The sequence below is a fragment of the Cupressus sempervirens genome, chromosome 3 (assembly GCF_028749045.1).
Source record: "Cupressus sempervirens isolate cs-2001-9-10 chromosome 3, ASM2874904v1, whole genome shotgun sequence".
Taxonomy (NCBI): Eukaryota; Viridiplantae; Streptophyta; class Pinopsida; order Cupressales; family Cupressaceae; genus Cupressus; species Cupressus sempervirens.
In genome coordinates, this window is record NC_143120.1 from 671,243,601 (window position 1) to 671,265,806 (window position 22,206).

General features: G+C 34.6%; 3 protein-coding genes across 5 annotated transcripts in view; all 3 read right to left on the reverse strand.

Moving 5' to 3' along the window:
- LOC149568505 (uncharacterized) overlaps positions 1–22,206 on the reverse strand; it is a 129,517-nt gene that overhangs the window by 31,539 nt on the left and 75,772 nt on the right. For all 3 annotated transcript variants that reach the window (XM_089821411.1, XM_089821409.1, XM_089821412.1), the window contains one exon: positions 14,423–14,636. In XM_089821411.1, coding sequence (XP_089677537.1) covers positions 14,423–14,636 — 214 coding nt within the window. The remainder of the gene's footprint in view (positions 1–14,422; positions 14,637–22,206) is intronic.
- LOC149568506 (uncharacterized) lies at positions 5,794–7,016 on the reverse strand. The gene is made up of 3 exons (XM_089823410.1): positions 6,696–7,016; positions 6,398–6,585; positions 5,794–6,302 (listed from the first exon to the last, which is right to left on the reverse strand). Exons 1-3 carry the CDS (start codon positions 6,917–6,919, stop codon positions 5,794–5,796), a joined length of 921 nt encoding a protein of 306 aa, XP_089679536.1. The 5' UTR covers positions 6,920–7,016.
- LOC149568507 (uncharacterized) lies at positions 7,523–8,129 on the reverse strand. Its single transcript, XM_089823411.1, has 2 exons — positions 8,008–8,129; positions 7,523–7,862 (listed from the first exon to the last, which is right to left on the reverse strand). The coding sequence occupies exons 1-2, from the start codon at positions 8,106–8,108 to the stop codon at positions 7,523–7,525; spliced, it is 441 nt and encodes a 146-aa protein (XP_089679537.1). The 5' UTR covers positions 8,109–8,129.

Consider the following 22,206-nt stretch of genomic DNA (forward strand, 5'->3'; position numbering starts at 1 on the left):
TATCTAAAACAATAGTCTTAGGAAAACCATGCAATCTCACCACTTCCTTAAAAAATAACTCAACTACATGTAATGCATCAGATGTTTTCTTACAAGGTATGAAATAAGCCATCTTTAAATATTTGTCAACTACCACCAAAATAGAATCATTACCTCTCTGAGTTCTAGGTAACCCAAGAACAAAATCCATATTTCTATCTTCCCAAGGCTTATTAGGTATAGGCAATGGTGAGTACAATCCCAAATTGTGACTGATTCCTTTTGTTGTTTGACAAATTTTGCAACCTCTAACCATTCTCTGAACATCCTTGTACACCTGTGGCCAAAAGTATCTATCTAAAATCAGTTTTATTGTTTTATCAATCCCAAAATGTCCAACAAGTCTACCACCATGTTTCTCCTTTATTATATTCTCTTATAAATCCTCTAGGTATGCACAATTGAATTCCCTTAAACAACATATCTTCTTGAATGATATAATCAATCTATTTATTGATCACTATTTGCCCCTTACAAGCTCTCCAAGGTTTTGCAAAATTAGGATCACTCTCATACAAATGTTTCAAGTCATCATAACCAAGTACCTCAACTCTTATCTCTGTCAACAAATTTCTTCTTCCACTCAAGGCATCAACAATTTTGTTTAATTGCCTACTTTTATGTTTCAATGAAAAGGAAAGATTCTACAAGAACTCAATCCACTTCATATGTCTCTAATTCAATTTATTCTAACTTCCCAAATTTTGTAAAGCTTTATGGTCAGTATATAGTACAAAATCCTTAGGCATCAATTAGTGTCTTCATTTCTTCAAAGCTTGAACAATAGCATAGAACTCTAGATCATAAACTAAATATTTCCTCTTAGCATCATTCAACTTCTCACTAAAGAACGCTACAAGTCTTCCTTCTTGACTCAAAATAGCTCATATTGCACTTCCACTAGCATCACATTCAAATTGAAAAACCTTACTAAAATCAAGCAAAGCAAGTGCAGGCAATTCTGAAATCTTTTGTTTCAATGTTTCAAAACTCTTTTGTGCTCCATGTATCCATTTGAATTCCTTTTCATCCCTTCTCATAGTTTTAGTCATAGCATTACAAATGGAACAAAAATTCCTAATAAAATTCCTATAAAGCTTGTCAATCCATGAAATGATCTGACCTCTCCCACATTCTCTAGTGTAGGCAAATCAAGAATAACTCATCTTTTTAGGATCCATCTTCAGTCCATTAGCCAAAATTACAAAACCAAGGTACACAATCTCTTCTTTCATGAATGAACATTTCTTCAAATTAATCAACAACTTTTCTTCTTTCAACTTCTGTGATACTTCTCTAATCTATTCAAGATGCTCTTCCTAACTTTTACTGAATATCAAAATATCATCCAAATATACAATCACAAATTTACCTAGGAATTTCTTCAAAATTTCATTCATCAGCCTCATGAAAGTACTATGTGCATTAGTTAGACCAAAGGGCATTACTAACCACTCATACAAATCTTCATTCATCAGCCTCATGAAAGTACTAGGTGCATTAGTTAGACCAAAGGGCATTACTAACCACTCATACAGACCTTCATTAGTCTTAAAATCAGTTTTCCACTCATCTCCTTCTCTGATTATAATCTTATGATAACCACTATTCAAATCAATCTTCGTAAAATATTTTTGTCCACATAAACTATCCATTATGCCATTCAACCTAGGTAAAGGAAATTTGTACTTCACTGTTATCTTATTTATCGCTCTAGAGTCAATGCACATTCTCCATTCTTCTTAGGTGCTAACACAATAGGTACTACACAAGGACTCAAAATTTCTCTAATCAGACCATTCTCAAGCAATTCTTGCACTTGTCTATTCAGCTCAATCTTTTCATCAAGTGCTAACCTATGTGGTGCTTTATTAGGCAAACTAGCTCAAGTATCAAATCCATACAATGACTTATACAATAGCAATAAATCCTTGGAGGAATTAAGTCTACAAGGCCATTTTTGAGCCCCACAAAGGACTTCAAAAAGGAAAAAATATGGCTCAAAAGTCATGGCCTCAAAATATCAACATAAAGGTCCATCTTCAATGTAGTCATATCTCTCAAAAAAGCTCCCAAAAGTCCATTAAATGCAATAACTTCTCATTTAACTTTCCATCCCATCACTCTGACCTTGGATTTTGCCATAAACCTAAAAAAATCTCAGTTTGACCCCACTTTAAAGGTAAAATAAATATCTGATTTTTATCACAAATAGTAAATGATTTAAAATTCACTTATCTAATCAATATGAGATATATTAATTAGATAAACCTAAGTCACCATATTCATCCCTCCAACCCCAAATTCAGAGTTGATTTGCACCATATTTGAATTCGGTTCAAATTCAAATTCAATGCAAATTCACTTGCAATGTGTTGAATTTGAGCATCATCCACTAGAAAGGACCCTACATGACTTCGTGGCAATTTTTCAGCAAATGATAAAAAACTTCGAACCTGTAGCAAATGACCAACGACGCTATTGACTTTCAAATGATTGTCTTATCCCTACTATGTTTTGTTCCTAATCACGAGCATCTCCTGTTATCCCGACAACCTATTTGGAGATAGAAACAAGAATGAGGCATTCGTCAGAATCCAATACAATCCAGCTAAGCGTCAGAATCATGACCAAGCGGTGCTCCCAAGAGTTCCATCTATGGAGTTGGGTGAGTGCCCAGGCCAAGTGATTTGCAAGATTACCCGAGGATCACATGAGTAAGGATTCTGGCCCAATGACTTTGTAGACTCATCATTCCAAGAGGGCCTTGGTTTTAAGAAAAAGAGAGACCCAATTTGCTCGATTTATTAAATGTATTCTTTTTTTATGATATTATATTAAGTTTATTAATATTTACTAACGTATAATTAAAATATTATATTATATACTTTTTTATTACTATTATAATTTATTTGTTTATACTATGATACATTCCAACAAGGGTATCAAGCAAAGAGAAAAAAATAGAAAATGTGAATTATGTTCAAAATACAATTAGTCTGCATAGTATTTTATATATATATATATATATATATATAGATATTAACGAACCCAAAATGAAACAAACCCAACCCAAAAAAAATTTGAGCGCATGTCCCCGAATATCGAACCTGCATACGAACCAGTATCATATATATATATATATATATATATATATATATATATATATATATATATATATATTAACGAACCCAAAATGAACCAAACCCAAACCAAATGAGCGAATGTCGAACCCGAATATCGAACCTGCATAGGAACCAGAATCCTATATATATATATATATATATATATATATTAACGAACCCAAAATGAACCAAACCCAACCCAAAAAAAATTTGAGCGAATGTCGAACCCGAATATCAAACTTGCATACGAACCAGAATCCAAACCAGCAACTTAGAGATAAACAAATTATAAAGCCTTTTAATACTTTTAATAATTTAACAATATTTTTTATATATAATTATAATTTTTTATTTAATAAATATTAATAATATTTATTAAGTGATCAAATCAAATCACTTAATAATATTATTGATTTAATTAATATTTATAAAATAATAAATTGTAAATTATATAATAAAATTACTATTGATGAAAAAGACAGATATTTATTAATAAACCTAAAAAGGGCTCACCTTACATATTTTTTATTTAACCAATATTAAAATTATTGATTTATAAACTATCATTTAAAAATATTATTCAAAAAAAACTATCTTAAGGAAAATGGCAAATGTTTTAAAGTGGCATTTGGAAGTCTCATGCCCCACTTGGTGTGGGAAAGGACATCCATGGGCATGAGGATAACGGAATTGAGAAATAATCAATCCCACAAAAAAATGATGGGAAAACCCTAGAGGCATCCAAAACAAAAGGGAGCCCTAAATCGACTAAAAGCATTTCATTTTTTCATTTGCACTTTGGAGAAATTGTGTTCTGTTGTATACACGCTGCCATGATAGAGGGTAGCTTGTATTTTTTTGCAAATTTGAATAGCGTCTTCTATTGTTCAAATAGCAAGATTTTTCATTTTTTTCTTTAGATTCAATGCCTTCATTCTTTGTTGGCCGCCACGAGAGAAGCTATAAGAATTTGTGGAAGTTTTTGATGTAGTTATTTTGGACCAAAAGGGTCTCTACCACTTGTTAAACCACGACCATGTGGGTTGGAGAAATCTTTCTTATCCCTTTTCAGCCAAGGATTTTACATTTCTACGTTCATCTTGGGTGAAGTATCATATAGAAACCGGCCTATAATCCAGAGATACACTCCATTTTTGGGAAACCCACTACCCATGAGTGTTTCCATGTTTCTTGGAGTGACTGAGTTTTTGAACTTAATTAGGGTGCAACTTTTAGAGATAACATTATGTCAAGGAATGAATTATGTGTGGTAACAAGAAGGTACAATGATGTTAAATAAAATATATAAACTTTCACTGTATCATCTAGATAACTTTCATTGTACAAAGACAAGGCATTTAGGCTACAAGGTTAGGATGTTGTTAACTGGAACCCGTACCTTGATGGCATCAGTTTACGTCTCAATATCAGACATCAATCATGCCCAATTCTCTTACTGAGATGGTAGATTAAACCTGACTCTCTTCAAGTTCTCCCTCTAAAGCGGATAGCTCTAGTTATAATTCTCAGGTTACTACACTCGGAATTTTCAGCAGCAGTTCTATGTCGAATGAACTTGGTCTTACAACACATGTTAAATTTAACAAAAAGACTGTTGACATTATTCAATGGGTTATCAGTTCCCTCCCTCATAGTAGAGTGTACTATTGGTGGGATATGAAGCAAACTAAAAAGTTTTTTATTTTAAGGGGTGTATGTCAAACCCCCTTCCCTTACAAGTGAAACATATCTGTTTGATATATTAAGTATCCAACTTTCCACATTTACATTATTCATATACAAAGAATATTTCTTATTTTAGCTGCTCTACACTTTCAATGCTTAGAATAGAGTGCCTCAATATGTTTAGGGGTGAGAAGACTTATACTTTTGGAAGCAGATAGGAAAGACAAACAAAGTTGTCTTCCTTGGGGAGTATGATTGGTATTGTAAATGAGGCATGATATGCAGAACAAGCCAGTACATGGAGTGCATCATTTTGATATCAGAACCTACAACATTTTGTATTGCAGTTATTAGGAGGTACAACTATAGGGTATGATATTTCCCAATGGAGGGTGACGGGCAGTATTTCAAGATGGGAAACAAACAATTAAAGAAATTAAGCTAGTGGTGACGAAATGTCATAAGGGAGGAAATTTTCCTATGTAGTTGCTGCCATAGTTGGAAAACTCGCCAAGCCCCCCAAAAGTTTAATCGGGAAAAACTCGGCGATTTAAAAAAAAAAACTCGGGAACCTAAAAAACCACTGAAATTTAATTAAAAATACATTTATTTTGCAAAATTTAATGAAAAGATGCATCTAATAAGTTAATTAAAGACAATACAAAAGAAAGAAACGAAGTTTAGATATATATAAATGTATAATGCGTACAAAATTGCATTCTCATGCAGAATGCTCATGGTAGGAAGCAAAATAATAAATTATTAAATAGTTTCAATATGTCAAACTAGAAGTAAATACTAAAAGTCTAAATACATCAATACAATTTGACAATGTCAATCACATCTTCCTCTTTCCACTTGCACTAGCAGGAAAGCGAGGGGGTCTAGTCCTAGAAGAAGTGCCTCGCACTGGGATAGGGCGTGAGCTGTGTGATTGTGAACTCTATGGCTGTGCCCCCTCTCTCGACGTCCCTACTGACTGGCTCGGCGTCCTAGAAGAGGATGCATCTCCTCCTAATGGTAATGCCTGATCCTCGCCTGAATCATCATCTTCCTCGTCCTCATCCTCAATGTCATCCATAGTGAACTGAAAATCAGCATTAGCCTCCCCCTCCATGGCCTGCCTCTCCAAATCAACGATCTCATCTGGTGTAAACAATGAACTTGGCTCCTGTGTTGTCCAATCAGAATAAGGATCTATCTCATCTAGATCAAGCAGACCAGGTAGTTCTAAGAGCTGTGCCTTTTTTATGCGCAACTTAAGATTATAGTGCACATAAACAAGGTCATTAAGCCGTTTTTGAGTCAATCTGTTTCTTTTCTTTGTATGGATGGACTCAAATAAGCTCCAATTGCGCTCACAATGGGATGAGCTACAAGGTTGGGATAGGACTCTGAGAGCAAATTTCCTTAAATTGGGGGTATTGCCACCCCAACTTGCCCACCAAGCATCTGCAAAACAAAATTAAAAAAGTTATAAAGCAATATAAAAAAAATCAGAAGCACAACTTATCAATTAGCAAAAATTTTAAAGTTTGACGCTTTACCTGGTGCTTGAGTAGATCTTGCTCTCTTTGCTAGCATAGAAGAGAACAAAGGACCCCTTGATTCCACATAGATTTGTTGTTCGGTCACAATAAGGTCTCTCTCCTCTTCACTTGATATCATTCTCTCAATGCATTTAGAGAGACCTTCCATGACCTCTCCATTAGGATCTGAGTAGGAATCATCAGCCCTAAAACAAATAGAAAATGATATCAAGTCTTACTACACAACCTTAAAAAGTAAAGTAAAATAAAGACTTATTAAAATCCCAACTTCAAGGACAATCAATTATCATAGTACCTGGATTTGGGATTGAGGAAGTAGCCTGTTGCATGAATAGGTTGGTGGAGCATATTGTTCCACCTCCTATCAATTATTTCCCAAATGGGGTCAAATTTGAGACTATTCCCGTGATAGTAACTTCTAACAGCCTCTTTCGCCCTATCCATGGCCTCATAAAGACCTCCCATTGGGGATTGCTGCCCATCACATGTGCGCAAGACTAGAACTAGGGGCAGAGACATCTACATTTGAAATTTGAAAAATACAAATTAGTTAATAACATAGTAAGTTATGAATTGATAATGAAACTTGAATACACTAAAAATATAATGAAGTTACCTCCACAATCTCCTTAACCTTTGCAAAAAAGCTATCATCAAACACTATTCGTGCCACAGCCTCTCCTTCGGGCTTCTTTGCGTAAGGTGAAGCAAACCAATCAGCACACACAAACATTTGCTTCAAAGCCAATATGTGGTCAAGAATACTTTGCAACGTCAAAAAGACCGTTGCAAACCTTGTCATAGCAGGTCTCATCAAATCTTTGCCTTTAGTGGCTTTTCTCATCAAACTGAGAACCCATGGGTGATTATAGATATATTTCGTGACTCGCCTAGCATCTTCCACAATTGGACTCACCCAATCAAGTTTTCCTATGTCCTCCAAAAGAAGGTCAAGGACGTGTGCTGCACAAGGTGACCAAAAAAGTGTGGGATGCCTCTCTTGGAGGATTCTACCTAAAAGATTAGCAAAAAATCAATAATCAATAACAAACTTTCCATATTTAGTATTTACAAATTACATCAAATCTAAATTGAATAGTACCATTATCCATAGCATTACATTCATGATTCATATTGATTCAAATATAAAAAATTAAATCTACCTGCTGCCACATATGCTGCTCCATTATCTGTGATTATTTGCACCACATTCTCTATTCCCACCTCCATGACAACATTCTCCAACATTAAAGCCAATGTGGCTGCATTTTTCACTTTGTTGGAAGTATCGACAGATTTCCAAAACACCACATCATCTTTGCAAGCAATCAAGAAGTTAATAATGGTTCTACTTCTTCCATCTGTCCACCCATCAAATAAAATGGTGCAGCCATACTTCTTCCACTCTTTCTTTTGGTCTTCTATCAACAATCTTGCCCTACCAACCACTTTGTCAAGCAACCTACAAAATTTAGGTGTAATATTAAATAAAGTGTAAGTGTTAGTAAAAAATTAGGAAATAAGTTATAACAATTAAAATTTAAAATATAACAATGAACTAAAGTGAATCACAATTATTTACAATTACTAAATAGTAAAATACTAACCTTCCACTCATATCCTTGCGATTAGGCGGCTTGTACCCTTTGTCTGATATTGTCATTGCATTCACCATATTGACCCAATAGGGACTATCAGCGGCATTCATTGAGATATTGTTGAAAAACCAAAAATCAGCTGCTGCAATATTAGTTTGCTCATGCACCTCCTTAAACCATGCAGTGCCCTCTAATGATGGTTGTGCTCCAGATGTGTTCCTGGGCACAAAATAACCACCTATCCCTGATGGGGATCCGGATGGTGATGATGAAGAAGTAGGAGATGTAGAAGAAGTGGAACCGGTAAATGAGAAATTTTGTTTGCGGATCCGTGGGCCACGAAGAGATCCTGATATGTTCTCAAGTGCTTCTTCTTCCTCTTGCATATCAAAAGGAGCTCTTTCTGATTCAGCTATGGCTGCCCTCATAGCTAATTTTGCCCTCTCCCTATTCAATTTTTTCTCTTCAGCACCTGCAAGTAGGGCATGGATGAATCTTTTTTCTTCATCAGTTACCTTGAGACAAGGATTTGAGTCATGTTTCTTTATGCCTGCAAGGTGGTATTTGAGGCGGTTTATGCCTCCAGAAATAATTCTCTCACAGGGAATGCATATCACCTTCCCAATATCATTTGGATTTGGAGCTTCATAGGCATACCGCCATGCCTTATCTCTTGCATTTTTAGGCCGAGTGCCTATATATCCAGATGGGCATAGTGTTTGTGGCCACTCTTCTTGCGGGTTTGTCATTTTTTTAATGGTTGACCGCTGCCCTACACATAAATATATAGAAAAATGAATAAACAAAGTTAGAACTTAGAAGCTAGGGTTTCAAATGATTCAAAGTTTCAAACTTCAAACTTCAACCATATCCTTAGCAAACAACAAACTTCAATCATATCCTTAGAAGCTAGGGTTTCAAATCAAAATGATTCAAAATGATTTTAAATGATTTGAAAACATTTACAAACAAGTTAACAACAACAAAAACAAAAGAACATTTGTTATAAAACTATAAAAAGTTTTCAAACTATGATAAGATGAACATACCTGGAAAGAAATTTGTCTTCTAAAATCGGTTAGAATCCTCTACAATCCACTCAAATCCGCCTTGAATCACTTGCAATCAGCCAAGAATGCCTCCAAACCTTCTTCTCTTCACTCCTCAAGGCTCTAAACAATCCAAATACAAGAAAAAATGAGAAAAAAACACATTCACTGTTGCTTTAATCCGTCACAGGCCGCGGGCAAAAATCTCACCAGTAAATCGCGAGTTTTTTTGAAAAACTCGCCGAGTTTTTCGCGATTAATCGCCAAGTATTCGGCGAGTTTTTACCAGTCCGCCGAGTTTTTGAATCGGCGAGTTAACTGGTGAAAAACTCGCCGATCTAGGAAACTCGGCAAGTTTTCCAACTATGGTTGCTACTAATGATGGAAGAAAAGCATACGGAAAACAGAGAGGGACAAAAACAAGGAAAAGACAATAAAGAAAATAAGTAGCTTGAAATATACAGTTTTGAGGAAAAATCATGACCTATGTCACAGAGGAGAAGAAGAATAGAAATATGGCATGGATTATGCCATAAAACTTTGGAAAAAAGGAGATGAGAGTTGCTTAAGACCTTGTATATGTTTAAATATTCTATTGTGGGAAGAGGATTTTCTTATTTAAAGAGGTTAGACAATATGTTAGAAGTTAGAACAGAGAAATTTGGAGGATCTTATTATAAAATAAGAACAAATGGATCAAGAACTTTTAAACAACATTGCCATAAATGAAGTCATAAGAATTAACAATTCAGGAAGACAAGGAACATTACTGTGGTGTTTAAATGAAGATCAAAGAGAGGAAACGCATGAGATTTCAAAGTTGGAAGATGTTTAGTCACCCTTACAAGATTAGATCCCTGAAGAAGACCTCTAACGAATCCCTTTTCCCATAGACTAAAGGATACAGCAAGGGAAATAAAGAATAATAATATTTTGAATTAGCGCAGTCATTTTATATTCTAGGTGCTATGTAATATCTAAAAGGCATTGCATAAACTTATATTCAAATGTATTTCAAAAAAGGCCTTTGGATGTAATTTTAAAATATATTTTAAATGCATGGAGAGAGAAAAATAAAATAAAGGGCCCAAAACAAATCATGTAGAAAAGAGATATCAAGATTCAGATCAAAGCATCTAATTCTATCATTTCATTATTCCTTCCATTTTGGAATTGAAGCATTTAAGGATGAGAACTCTTTGCGTTGGAGATCTAGAGGATTGTAACCCTCTCGACTTTCCATAGTTGGATTTGAAGATTGAAACTCTCATCTAGATTTGAAGTGATTCTAGTCAAGGATTGCACTTGGGCTTGTAGATTAAGGTTATGTTCAACTTGTAATAATTATTTGCAGTCATTTTCAGTTTTCTACAGTGTCGCTACAATGATTTATTAGATATTTCAACTTGTGGAAATTTGAATTGATTAATAACTGCAAGCAACCCAATTATATTTATTTTATTGGCTGATTGAAAAAATTCAAATCAATTACAAACCTAATATTGGTAATTTATTAGAGTTTCTTGCTGCTATAGCATACATTATTACTGATTATATTGGCTGCCACAAATAAACTCAGCTCCTAGGGTTTCTAGGTTGGTGTTTCCATACTTATTGTTGCCCTCATAACCTATCCAACGACTTATTATTCCAAACTAACTCCATATTTGGTTGCTTTCAGTGAATAAGAGTTTCATATAAACCCATAACAGTATCAAGTCAAGAATTAAGTCATATTTGACATATATAGAACAATTACAACTCAAATGTGCAGTTTATGTTGGACTTGAAGATGTATGCTAATATTATGGGAACTTGGAATTAATGTTTGGAGGTGGAAATTTGATTTACGAAAGTTTACAATATTGTGTTGTTGCTGTCAGCAAGGGTTTGGAATCTACATTGGTCATTGATAATTGTTTCAGCTAGCACATGTTGATAAATCGCCCATTCCCAAAGTTGTCCAATTGGACAAAAGAGTGCCATGTGGATGTCAAACACATGCTTGAGATTACAATGGTAAGTGAGACAATGAGGTATATCCCACTGAAATAGTTTCCATTAAAAATCTAATGAAGAAGAAGATACTTGCGGAAAAGGCCAAGGAGGAGACTAAAAATGTGAGAGCAATCACAGCTGAATATTTCATTCTAGGAGGGTTAGAAACCAAGAAGTGACCACTAAGGATGTTGAATCATGGAAGATAAGAAAAAAAACTACGAGATGTTTCGTGGAAAAGGAAAACAAACCAAAACAATTTGAAATCATTTCCATTAACCAGGGCTATTCATTATCATGTTTTCAAAGGCAGGTTTTGAAAAGCTTTCAAATTAGAGAAAATCAAAGAAAAATCCTGAATCAAGTAAGAGAAATGATCAATTTTGAATCATGGAATACAACTTTTGTCCATGGAAAAATGAGGCAGGGACTATTTAGGTACATAAGGCAGACTCGGAAATTTCCCAGGTATAGGAGCACAAGTCAATCCCCTAACTTAAATTTAAAACAATGTTTTTGGCTATCTGGAGTATGTAGCTTCTAAGATAACATATTTTCTATTTTTACAACATTTTTACAATAAAGTGTTTCCATATATTGGTGAGAACATGATGCATAATGGATATATTGGAAACGGAGAAGAGAGTAAGTGTGGGAACTGACTATTTTGGGAGTGAGATTGTTAATATAAAATAGTTATGCTATGCAGAACAAGACAATGCATGGACTGCATCTCTTACTGTGTAGTCTCAAAAGATATAATTTGAGCAAATTAGTGATAATGAAAGGATGAGAAACGTATTATCAAAGTCTAAGAAAGATACAGGTAACACTATGATTAAATATGGACATGATTTTTATTTCGAACTGCAGGCTAGACCTAGTGCTCCTGTCATATAGCATTTTGTGTATTGCTAATTTTGATTGAGATCTTGCCACTTCTTGGGTGTTGTGAAAAGGGGGAAAAAAATTAGGAAAATTTTGTTAGCCAATAGCTTCAATAGAGGACTCTATTCAGAGAACCAAAAATATTTTCCTACAAAGAAATTAGAACTCCTGCAGAATAGTTTTAATATAAATAAGAAAAAGTTACTGTAGGAAAGTTTGTTTTCCCTTGTATAAAAAGATAAACCATATTATTCTGCCGAGATTAACAAAGATAGAAGAAATTCTACTTGGCAATTGGTGTACTATCGGTTTGTCTTTTATTATTATTTTTAATTTGCCATTACCCTTCCCCTCTCCTAGTCCATTCTGTCGTATTTTCTGTCTGCAAGTACCAACTCAAAGAGTAGTTGCAGGATAGAAACATGAAGGAGAGATTTTGTGCATCAGTTGCTGCAGAAAGAAGAAATATTCTGCATAACTTGTTATCAAAGAGGACTATAAAATGACCTTGAACCAGGGAAAAAGAACTAGGAGAGATAATAAACTTAGAAGGAATGGTGGAGATGGATTGCTTAGAAGATTAAAAGAAACTGATGCTAGATTCCAACAGAATGAATTCAAAAGTTAACAAAAAGATTTGGGAGCCCTAGTTAGAACAGGATATCCCAGAAAGACTGATACAAGCCATTTTAGTTCAAAACAGAAGATAAAAGTAAAGGAGAAGATTTCAAGCTCTTGTGGTGATTTGAACTCCAAGTTGTTAATCGATTGGCTACAAGAATTAACAAGGTGTTTTGAAATAGAGAGCATAAATGAAGGGGATCCAAGCAAATTAAAATTTGCAGTGGCAAGAATGAAGTTGCATCCTGCCTTATGATGGCATAACCTCCAATATACTCTGACAAGACAATGTAAAACCAAGATCGAGTTCTGCCCCAAGATATTAAACAAGCTGCATACCGAATTCCTACATATAGATTATTTGTATGAGGTATTCAAACAATTCTAAATTTTGAGGGAAAGGAAGTTCTTTTTGTTGAAGTAATAGTCCAGTTTATGAAGTTGCAGATAAGAGTGAATTTGCAAGAGAACAAAGAGTAGCATATTGCTAGCTATGCCAATGGGCTGTACTTCAAATTGCAGGATAAGGTAGCCTTAGTCAAGATGCCCCATAGTTCAACCTACCACCAACAAATTAATAAACAAGGAGAGCCTGAGAAGTTTAGGTGATTTACTCTGGTGCCTAGTGGGTGAAATTCCAAAACCGTAGGATTTGGACAAAGCACAAGCTGAGATTGCTTTCAACTAGCACATCAACATCAACAAGCCAGTCTGCTTTCTAGTTAGAATTTGGAGACAATCTAAGATGAGTTAGTCAAACTACAGAGAATTTTGAAGAGCATATGCATGGTGTATTCAAATAAATTAAGCTCAACCGATAAATCATGAATGATAAGAGAAGTGCAGATTTACATCAAAGGAAAAAGATAACAAAGAAGCAAAAAAGTCATGGTTACCTTCATAAAGAGACATTTTCTGCAAGATTATCACAAATTCAAACCAAAGAAAATCGGTCATGCATATCCAAGCACAAATCAGAATGCTTATTTGGTAGGTCTGCCTGAAAACTTTGTCATCAATTCCATCCTTAATGTTGTTGACATGCATTATTATCAAGAGAGAATGAAATATGTTCAAGAGAATGCATATGAAGAATGGATGTTAAAGCTACTGCAGAACAAAGGGAACATATTGAAAGAATAGTAAACACAAATCTCACTGTTATAAGATTGAAGAATTATAGAGTATATTTAAATAAAAATTCTAATCCTCTTGGTTCATGATATGTTGGTTCAATATATGTGATGACTTCTTCTATGATCTTGTTGGAATCAAGAAACCCTACCATTTTAATAAATATACTCTATAATTCTTCAATCTTATAACAGTGAGAATTGTGTTCACATCTATTGAACCAACCTATCATGAATCAAGAGGATTAGAGTTTTTATTTTAAATATGAAAAGACATTATGCTTGATGCTGACTGATGATTCACATCCCACCATTGTTGGACTTGGCATGACATCCATTTTCTTTTGTTGCAGATAATTAAATATATTGGTATCTTTTTCCTCTTCTTCCCTGTCCATTCTAATCATTAAGTGCTGCACTATTTTAATTCCATGTTGAGTCTTTATATTATTGTGTTGGTGTCCAAGGACCAATTAGGACTCCAACCTGGGACCGTCCTTATGCATGTTGGGATGTTGTACCACAAAACTATCAAACCTCTTTGTGAGAGGGCCTTTTTCAAAGACTCTCCTTTACCATAGCTAGTTTCTCTAATAAGCTAGACCTTGGTTGGTCTTCACAATTTGTTTTTATAAACAAATTTTTGCATTAGACAATGAGTTTGATGTTCTTCAACTGTGACTGAGTTATAAATTTTCATTCCATACTCTTAATCATTTAATTTTCAGCACTTACCCACAACAGTATGGTCTTCTTCTGCCAACTTGCATAGGTAGTCTAGAAACGGGAAATACATATCTGGATTTTCTGGTTCACCCATGATGTAGGGATTGCATTCAAAAACCTTCCATGTTGCCCCAGGATCCTCTTTGCATCTTTGCACTTTCAATGTTACAATGTCTTGGATAAAATCTATTCTTGTCAAGTTTTGCAGAAGCAAAGCTAGTGTCTGCAACATAAAAACATGGAAAACAAATAAATGATACACATTAAATAGGATCTTTTTTCAAGGAGAATAAGCATCCTTACTCCTTTCATAGCCAAGGTGAATGGCACTTTACTCAAAGATCATGTAATGTCCCCTATTAAAATCATGCAATATTTTGTGTAGCGGTATGAAATTTGGTATTTCTTTTTTTCTAATTTTTGAAAATCAAGCCAAGCTAGAACAGAAAATAAAAACTGAAAACAATTAACTAGAAACACTAGCAAATCCACAATTGTTGCTACAACACTTCATTTGATCAATATCGTCTATTAGAACTGCTTGTATAAACCCTAAATAATTCCAAGCAATTATCTGAATTGAAGTGATCATTTCAACCAAGCCACATCATACAATCAATTTGGAAACCCTCAAGGATCTGATTTTAAAATACTGAGCTGAAAGTTATTACAATCAATGAAACAAAAAAAATTCCTGATTTTAGTATTAAAAGATAATTCACAAAAAGTAGATGTGGACATCTTTGAAGAATCTTTCGTCTCCAAAGCCTCCAATGCCTGGTGTAAATTATTGTAGGTCAAAGACAGGATTTTAGGATTGTAGTAGTTAGTCAATTGTGCAATTTTTTCTCTGTAGCAACATATATTGCTGGTATAGCTCCTTCAAATCTAATCAGACCCTCCTTGAGGCTGGTACAAATATATAATGATGACAAATAGCTCCTATGGTGTCTAAATGTTGTATGGCTGATGCAATTTGACTGACAAGTATTAGAATTCCACTGATCTGAAATAAATGCTAGGCAAACACTAACCAATGTGCATGCAAATCCCAGAAAGATCAATGGTACATGACAATTAATTCTCTTCCTATATATAGCACTAAAATCCAGCATAAAAGGTTGATACAACCACCAAAAAATGCATGAATTACTTGTAATCTAATGGCTAGGGTTTGAGAGAAATAAATGTTAAAAATATTTTTCCTCATTATTGCACCTCACATCAAGCTGAAAGATAAATTTTGAAAAACCAGCAATAAAACCCTCTAAGTTCCAATTGCCAAATTTATTGCAAACTAATCGTTTCTCATTGCTCATCAGCATATTTGCTTCAGACATTAAAAAATAAGGAAACTGAAAAATGTCTTCAAATCCTCAACAAATCAGCACAATTGTGATCCTAGAATGGAATCGCCCAAAATGGAAACAAGGTCCTCGATCCCAATTGAGGAAACCAAGAGGGGTTCCATCATCTCAAACCTCAAACAAACCAAGTGTTGTATACATGCCCTCAATTAAACAAACTGCCCGAATCTGAAAATTAGAGGCAAAGCATAACTTGAATGAATGCAAAATTCCCTTGTAGTATTTAAATATACTTTTAACTTTTATTTTAATTTTTTAATTTTAGTATTTAAAAATACTTATTTTTAATACTATTGTTCAAAGTACACACCTTTTATTTCAATTGTAATAAATTTATATTCATAGTTTACAGACACCTGGTACTTGCCACGACTTTAGAGTCTTGTGGCTTGCTGAGTTAACTCGCAGCAAACTCGCCAAGCCCAAAACAAAGTCATGAGATTTTGTGAGGGACTTGTGGGAGACTTGTATAGGGACTTGTAAGTCCCAATAGACGCTAGATGCTGCCTGAAAAAGGCAAAACATGGTTAATACCCTTTTTTATTTTTTCATTTGTTGTCTTTGTCACCGAGATGGCCATATGTGGACGTAGAAATGAAAATGATGTTCACTATGGAATTCAATGTAATTTTAAAGGTCCTAATTTGGTCATAGTGGTGGGGGATCCACCCTTGACCGTAGACCAAATTGTGACAAGTAATGTAGTTTGGGTGTTGCCCCTCCACCCCAGTGGACCATTGCCCCTTGACCTTGCTAGGGGTGCTACCACAAAAACCCCTCAAGGATCATGAAATATCCTCAGTGGATATTTACCCGTTCTATCTCAAAATAAAATTCAGAATTCAAGCATATGAAAATTGCATTGCAAACCAATAGTATAAAACCAGTAAATTCTCATAATATTCCTTAGAACATGCTATCGCATTGTACAACAACAATACAATAACCAACATTCAAAGTCCAATCTTAAACACAATTTTACAGTCAGATTGGAACACTAAGAAAAGAACCTATAAGCACATGTGAGACACCTGATGTGATGTCTCCACTGATAATGGGTTTGCATCCACTATCTGCCGATACGAGGGGCTACGTCTTCATATTGGCTAAAAGCTGAAGCTTTCTAAATAACTCTCACAAGAGAGAAACTAAAATCCGAATCATATAACAAGCATACCCCATGAATGAATCTCTTCTCCTTTTAATCCTCACAGTTGTGAGTCTTCGGCTTCCTGCCTATCTTTTTGTCTTATTCCTCCTTGTCATCTTTAGCCCACCTTATAATATTAAATTGCCCCCTTTTTATTCATGCTCTCATAGACAATTTTAATATTATATGAATGTCTTTAAATCTTCTAATGTCCCAAAAGGGGACATTACAAATCTCCCCTCTTCGAGATTGCTTGTCCTCAAGCAATCAGTACCCGAATCCCATATGAATCTACAGGTAACTCTATAGCCCAATTTTAAAATAAATCCTACCTCGCTGCGAAGCAAGGTGTCAAACTGCAACCCATCCATCAACCAGATCCCTAGATCCCATATAAATCCATTAAATATCGTTGCATCTGTAGATTGTACAACTCTGATTATAATCGTATCCACTCTCAAACTAAGTATAACTGCAACAAAGTCCACAACAAGCCATAGATACATACGGTCAACACCTGGATCCCAAACCCTATTGTCATAACCAGCTGATATGATAAGGTATAAATGTATCTAGGAGCTATGTATAACCCAGTAGATGGTGACGACCCAACCTAAATAGATGATGTAAGAAACGAGTTGCTCAAAGCTAAAAACAACACCAAGGGCACATCAAATATCATACTGTCGTCGTCAATCTGGAGAACCTCTGAGTACATAGGTGCTATGAATAAGAATGAAGCCGAAAACCGTTCCTTGTGATTGAAACATAACTCTCATCAACTCTCCACCAAGATCTATTCAATGGCTAATGTATGAAATCCATCCAACTCCTGTATGGGTTGAAATCGAGAACCATATTTGAATTGATCAAAGGGCGAGTGAACGTAGTCAATTCACCACACCAATCCCATGACCAAGATTCACTGCTAGGAATTGTTTCTAGATTCAATATTCTTAAGTCAAGATCATCCTCTTCATGACAGTCGAAAAGAGTTCTTTTGTTCATCTCAGACAGGGGACTATCGGAAGTCCAATCAGCATCTACTTCAAAAAAAGAGTTGTCTACAAGTTTAATGTGATTTGAAGTTATGGTACTTGGTCATTTGGGGAACTATCCAAGTCATACGTCTGTTGAATGCTATCAAATTCATCAATTACTTCTTGGAAAAACTCCCGCCTCTCTTTACCCTCATGTTTCCAAAAATGATTCGTGATCCTAATCTGATTTTCTACTTCCTGAAAAGAAAACTAAATATCATCCAATGCCTCATGATCATACTTAAGCTCCCTGTTGAGCTCCTTGATCTCATTCCTTCCGTTATTCAACTGATGGACATATATTCCGGCAACCTTAAGAGTATAATCCCTATTGGAAAGCAAACATAAGTACTTTGATTTCATAGATTCAAGGGTCGTTTTGACCACCTGCAAATCAGCAAAATGCCAATCTCCTTCCACTCCCTTTTGAGCCTTCCTAAAGAGATCCTCCACCATCTTGTGAGTCTTGTCATGATGTACCAAAGATGCCACAACCATTTCTTTACTGACCTTCAATTGATTCTTTAAGGCATGCATCTCTTTACTATCACAACTCATCATCTTGTGGTGTGACCTTGGACTATTTATTGAAGTTAATATCATGCGTGTAAGAAACATATGGTTCATCATACAAAGATTCTAGCATGTTACTTCAAGTACAAGCATCCTTGTTAACATGTTTGTCAAGGCTAACCTCCAAATCACCAACGTAGAAACTTGTATGTTCCTTATCCTCAACTAAAATCGTTGTATCTACATTTTCCTTGTGCTGTTCTGAATTCCTTTAACTTGTAAATCTTCCAAGTTCTTCACTATCAGCTGCAAAACTTTCTTCAACACCACATCATTGTATGTTGTTGTAGGAGATGTTATTTGCATAATCTCATTGAGACATGAAGCAATCACAAGGCTAACCCGTTTCTCTGGATGCTCCATAAACTTGGGCTAAACCACAGTCACCATCGAAGGTTGTAAAGCCCAATTTAAGAGTCTACCATCTTCCTGTTCTACATTGGTCAAATAAGTTTCTATCTCTTCCAATTTGGAGAGAATATCATTTGGAGATTTCATTTGTTCTAATTGCACCCCAAGTCTTTCTGCAAATTTCTCATCTGTTCACCATTAAAGGTGTCATTAAATTCTGAAGAAACCACTCAATTTTTCAGACTTACCATGACTGCTTCAATTACCTGTACTTTTTCTTGATTAAAGAAAGTATTTCCTCCTGTAGTGACTGTTAGAGCAAGATTTCACTATGGTAATTGTTCAATCCGTTGGTATGCTCAGTCTGAAAATTAATGACACTTTTGGTGCTACTTTGCATTTCATTGTTTTTTGTATTCCCAGAAATGATAAAATCACAAACAACAGCGTTCTAGTTCGACAGTCAAGCTTCATCAAGTGGTCCAATTCACGCAGTCAAGGTAGCTTTGAAAAAAAATACTATGTAAAGTCAAGTGGAGCTTCTTGATATCACTTCTTAAGCGTGGTGGATTCAATGAGTGTTACATCCCAATTTTTGCTCTAATTTAAAATATAGCCATTGAGGTTCACATGAAGTCAGTTGACAATTAATTTGGTTATAATCTTGTGAAATGGTAAGATGGTTAATCGTTATAATTTCAAAATGAAGATAACAAGTTAGTTGATCATTTGTCACAAATTCATGAAATTGAGAAGATGGTTAACCATTGTGATTAATTATGATTAAATAATTTATTATGATAATATAATTTAACTGTGGAGAACTTCCTTGCAGGAAATACGTCGAAGGGGTGGAAGCATTGTCAGAAAAGAATTAGGCACAAGAGCATCATCATCGCTGGGCAAATAGGTTGAGAACCTAGCGATTTGAAATAGGATACATCTGTGGGACCCGCATGAGCTATTTAAATAAATAAATTGAGAAACATAAAATAATTTAGTTAAAATATAATACATACCTTTAGAGATTGTTTATTAATTTTTACCTTATCATTATAATAAACACTTACATGCGAACACATAAATATAAAAATGAAATGACACCCATAAATTATAATAATATAATCTAATGATGTCACCTCATCAATAGACTTATTTAGACATATATAAGAACGTATTATAATAATAAAATAAAGTCTATAACTTTTCAACTCCTTAATTCTTTTCCCTCTTTATTTCTCTTCTTTTCAAATCGAATTAATTCTTGAATTCGAATGGATTTCTTTCTTTGAAACTGATGGAAGCCAAGAAGTCACAGCTTGCTCTTTTTAATGGAAGTCATGAGGGAGGTGGATGGATATATCTATCCTTTTTATTCACCCTGCTACATTTTTTTTAGGATTGATTTTCTTTAACAATTCCCAACCTTCTTTCTTGTTTATGTGTGGTGTGTAAGCGGATTTCATAACTATGATAATATTTGCATTTTCAACAGGGGAAAGCCGATGTGTTATGTTCCTTCTCTGCAATATGTCTTTTTCTTTCACAAAACAAGGCACTCTTCTACCAATCTTTGTTCTGTATAATGAGCATCACAACCACAACATTTTATGTCAGATATCCTTGTTGCATTCGAAAATGATATTTCATTTCTATAGACTCACATGTAGACTGTCGCCGAGGTCTAGATTGACTACCATCTTTGACTGCACATCTCCTTGGTTTATAGACTTAACTACATACAGGTCATGCTATTGTAATAAGCATTAACATTTTTTTGTACTCTTGATTCTAAGCTGCTCTCGATTTCTTCTCCAGCGATTCATTCTGTGTGAAATTTAGAATATATTTTTCTTATGTGGTACTTCAAATATTATTTGCATAGTTGAATCCATCGCAAACTTTGACAACACAATATAGGAATGACTCATTGTCATCTCATCGAGTTGATATTACTAATATTTTTTTTTTGTCTTTGACCCACGATTTCAATTTGACTCAATGTAATCAAGCATCTGTGATTGCCACTGAAATTATCCAACTCTTGGTCTCTAAGTGCAGCAAGTTCATTCTGGTAGAATCACAAACTTCAACAAATGAAATACAAGCCAAAGATACGTTGTGGGTAATGCTGAATATTAATGAGCTCTTTTCATAACAAGGTATATGCTGACCCAGCCATTACAAATAATCACAATATGTATTTACATTTATCACTTACGTTGATATATTGTTGATACTATAGATTTGATTCTCTTTCTGATTTTGCCTTGTTCATGGCAAGTGATAGCTAGGTAATCATGGTATGGATCCATAGATCATTATGCCAATAGAGATTAGAATTATGCAATAAATTATGCATTCTTTAAGAATATCTTTTTCAAATCATAGAATGTGAATGTTGGATGCATGTAATCTTCTTCTATAATTGACAAAACTAGTTGTTCTGAGAATTCCGAACACCTGGGACTCACCCGACTGTGTAGCCAAGGAAAAGGGTGAAGAGGTGAGAGAAAGGAATCTACAATAACATGAAAATAGTATCAGTTATGACATAACAATGTTTACCATTCTTAATATGAATTATTTAATAACTCATGCATGATCCTGTTATTGTAACTCCTACTGTCAAGTCTAGTGGTGCATTTAAATACCAGGATGCTCAGTAGATGACAAATGTTCCAAGTTCAAATCCGAGTAGGGAGGGCTTTTCTCATTAGAGATCGTGTGGGGAATAAGTTAAGGTCCGAGGATGGGTAGTTAAGCCCCTGACAATGTTTTACCTCTCCCTAAGTTGTCGAACGTACATCAAACAAAGATAAGCTATACATTCAATTGTTTGTCAGAAATATGTATTATCACTGTTATGATGTATATGCACAAAGGTAAGATTAATTTAATTCAGCGTTATAGTTATTTTACACTTGGATGCGAGAGATAGATTTATGAATTGTTTTTCATTTATATGAATATCGAATATGAGCATATTTTCTAATCTTGAGTTATTGCCACAGTTAAAGTAATCGGAAGGAAAGGAATGATACAGTGGTATTTGAAGCCCTAATTTGATTCAGTGGTATCTGGAACCCTAAATGATACAGTGGTATCTAGAACCCTAAATGATACAGTGGTATCAAGTGCCCTAATTGAATTAGTGGTATCAGAAGCTCTAATTGATATAGTGGTATCAAAAGCCCTAAATGATCCAATGGTAATTAATGTCCTAATTGATACAATGGTATGTGATGCCCTAATTTTATATAGTGGCATTTAATGGTAATCGTCATTTAATTTCGATATAGCGATATTGGA

What these genes read in the sequence shown, in the direction of transcription:
- LOC149568506 (XM_089823410.1), bottom strand. Translation starts at nt 6,919, where the DNA reads ATGTCTCTGCCCCTAGTTCTAGTCTTGCGCACATGTGATGGGCAGCAA. An exon ending in TTCCTCAATCCCAAATCCAG is followed by an intron (nt 6,586 to 6,695) that starts GTACTATGATAA and finishes TATTTGTTTTAG; the next exon opens with GGCTGATGATTCCTACTCAG. An exon ending in AAGATCTACTCAAGCACCAG is followed by an intron (nt 6,303 to 6,397) that starts GTAAAGCGTCAA and finishes TTTGTTTTGCAG; the next exon opens with ATGCTTGGTGGGCAAGTTGG.
- LOC149568507 (XM_089823411.1), bottom strand. Translation starts at nt 8,108, where the DNA reads ATGAATGCCGCTGATAGTCCCTATTGGGTCAATATGGTGAATGCAATG. An exon ending in CGCAAGGATATGAGTGGAAG is followed by an intron (nt 7,863 to 8,007) that starts GTTAGTATTTTA and finishes TAAATTTTGTAG; the next exon opens with GTTGCTTGACAAAGTGGTTG.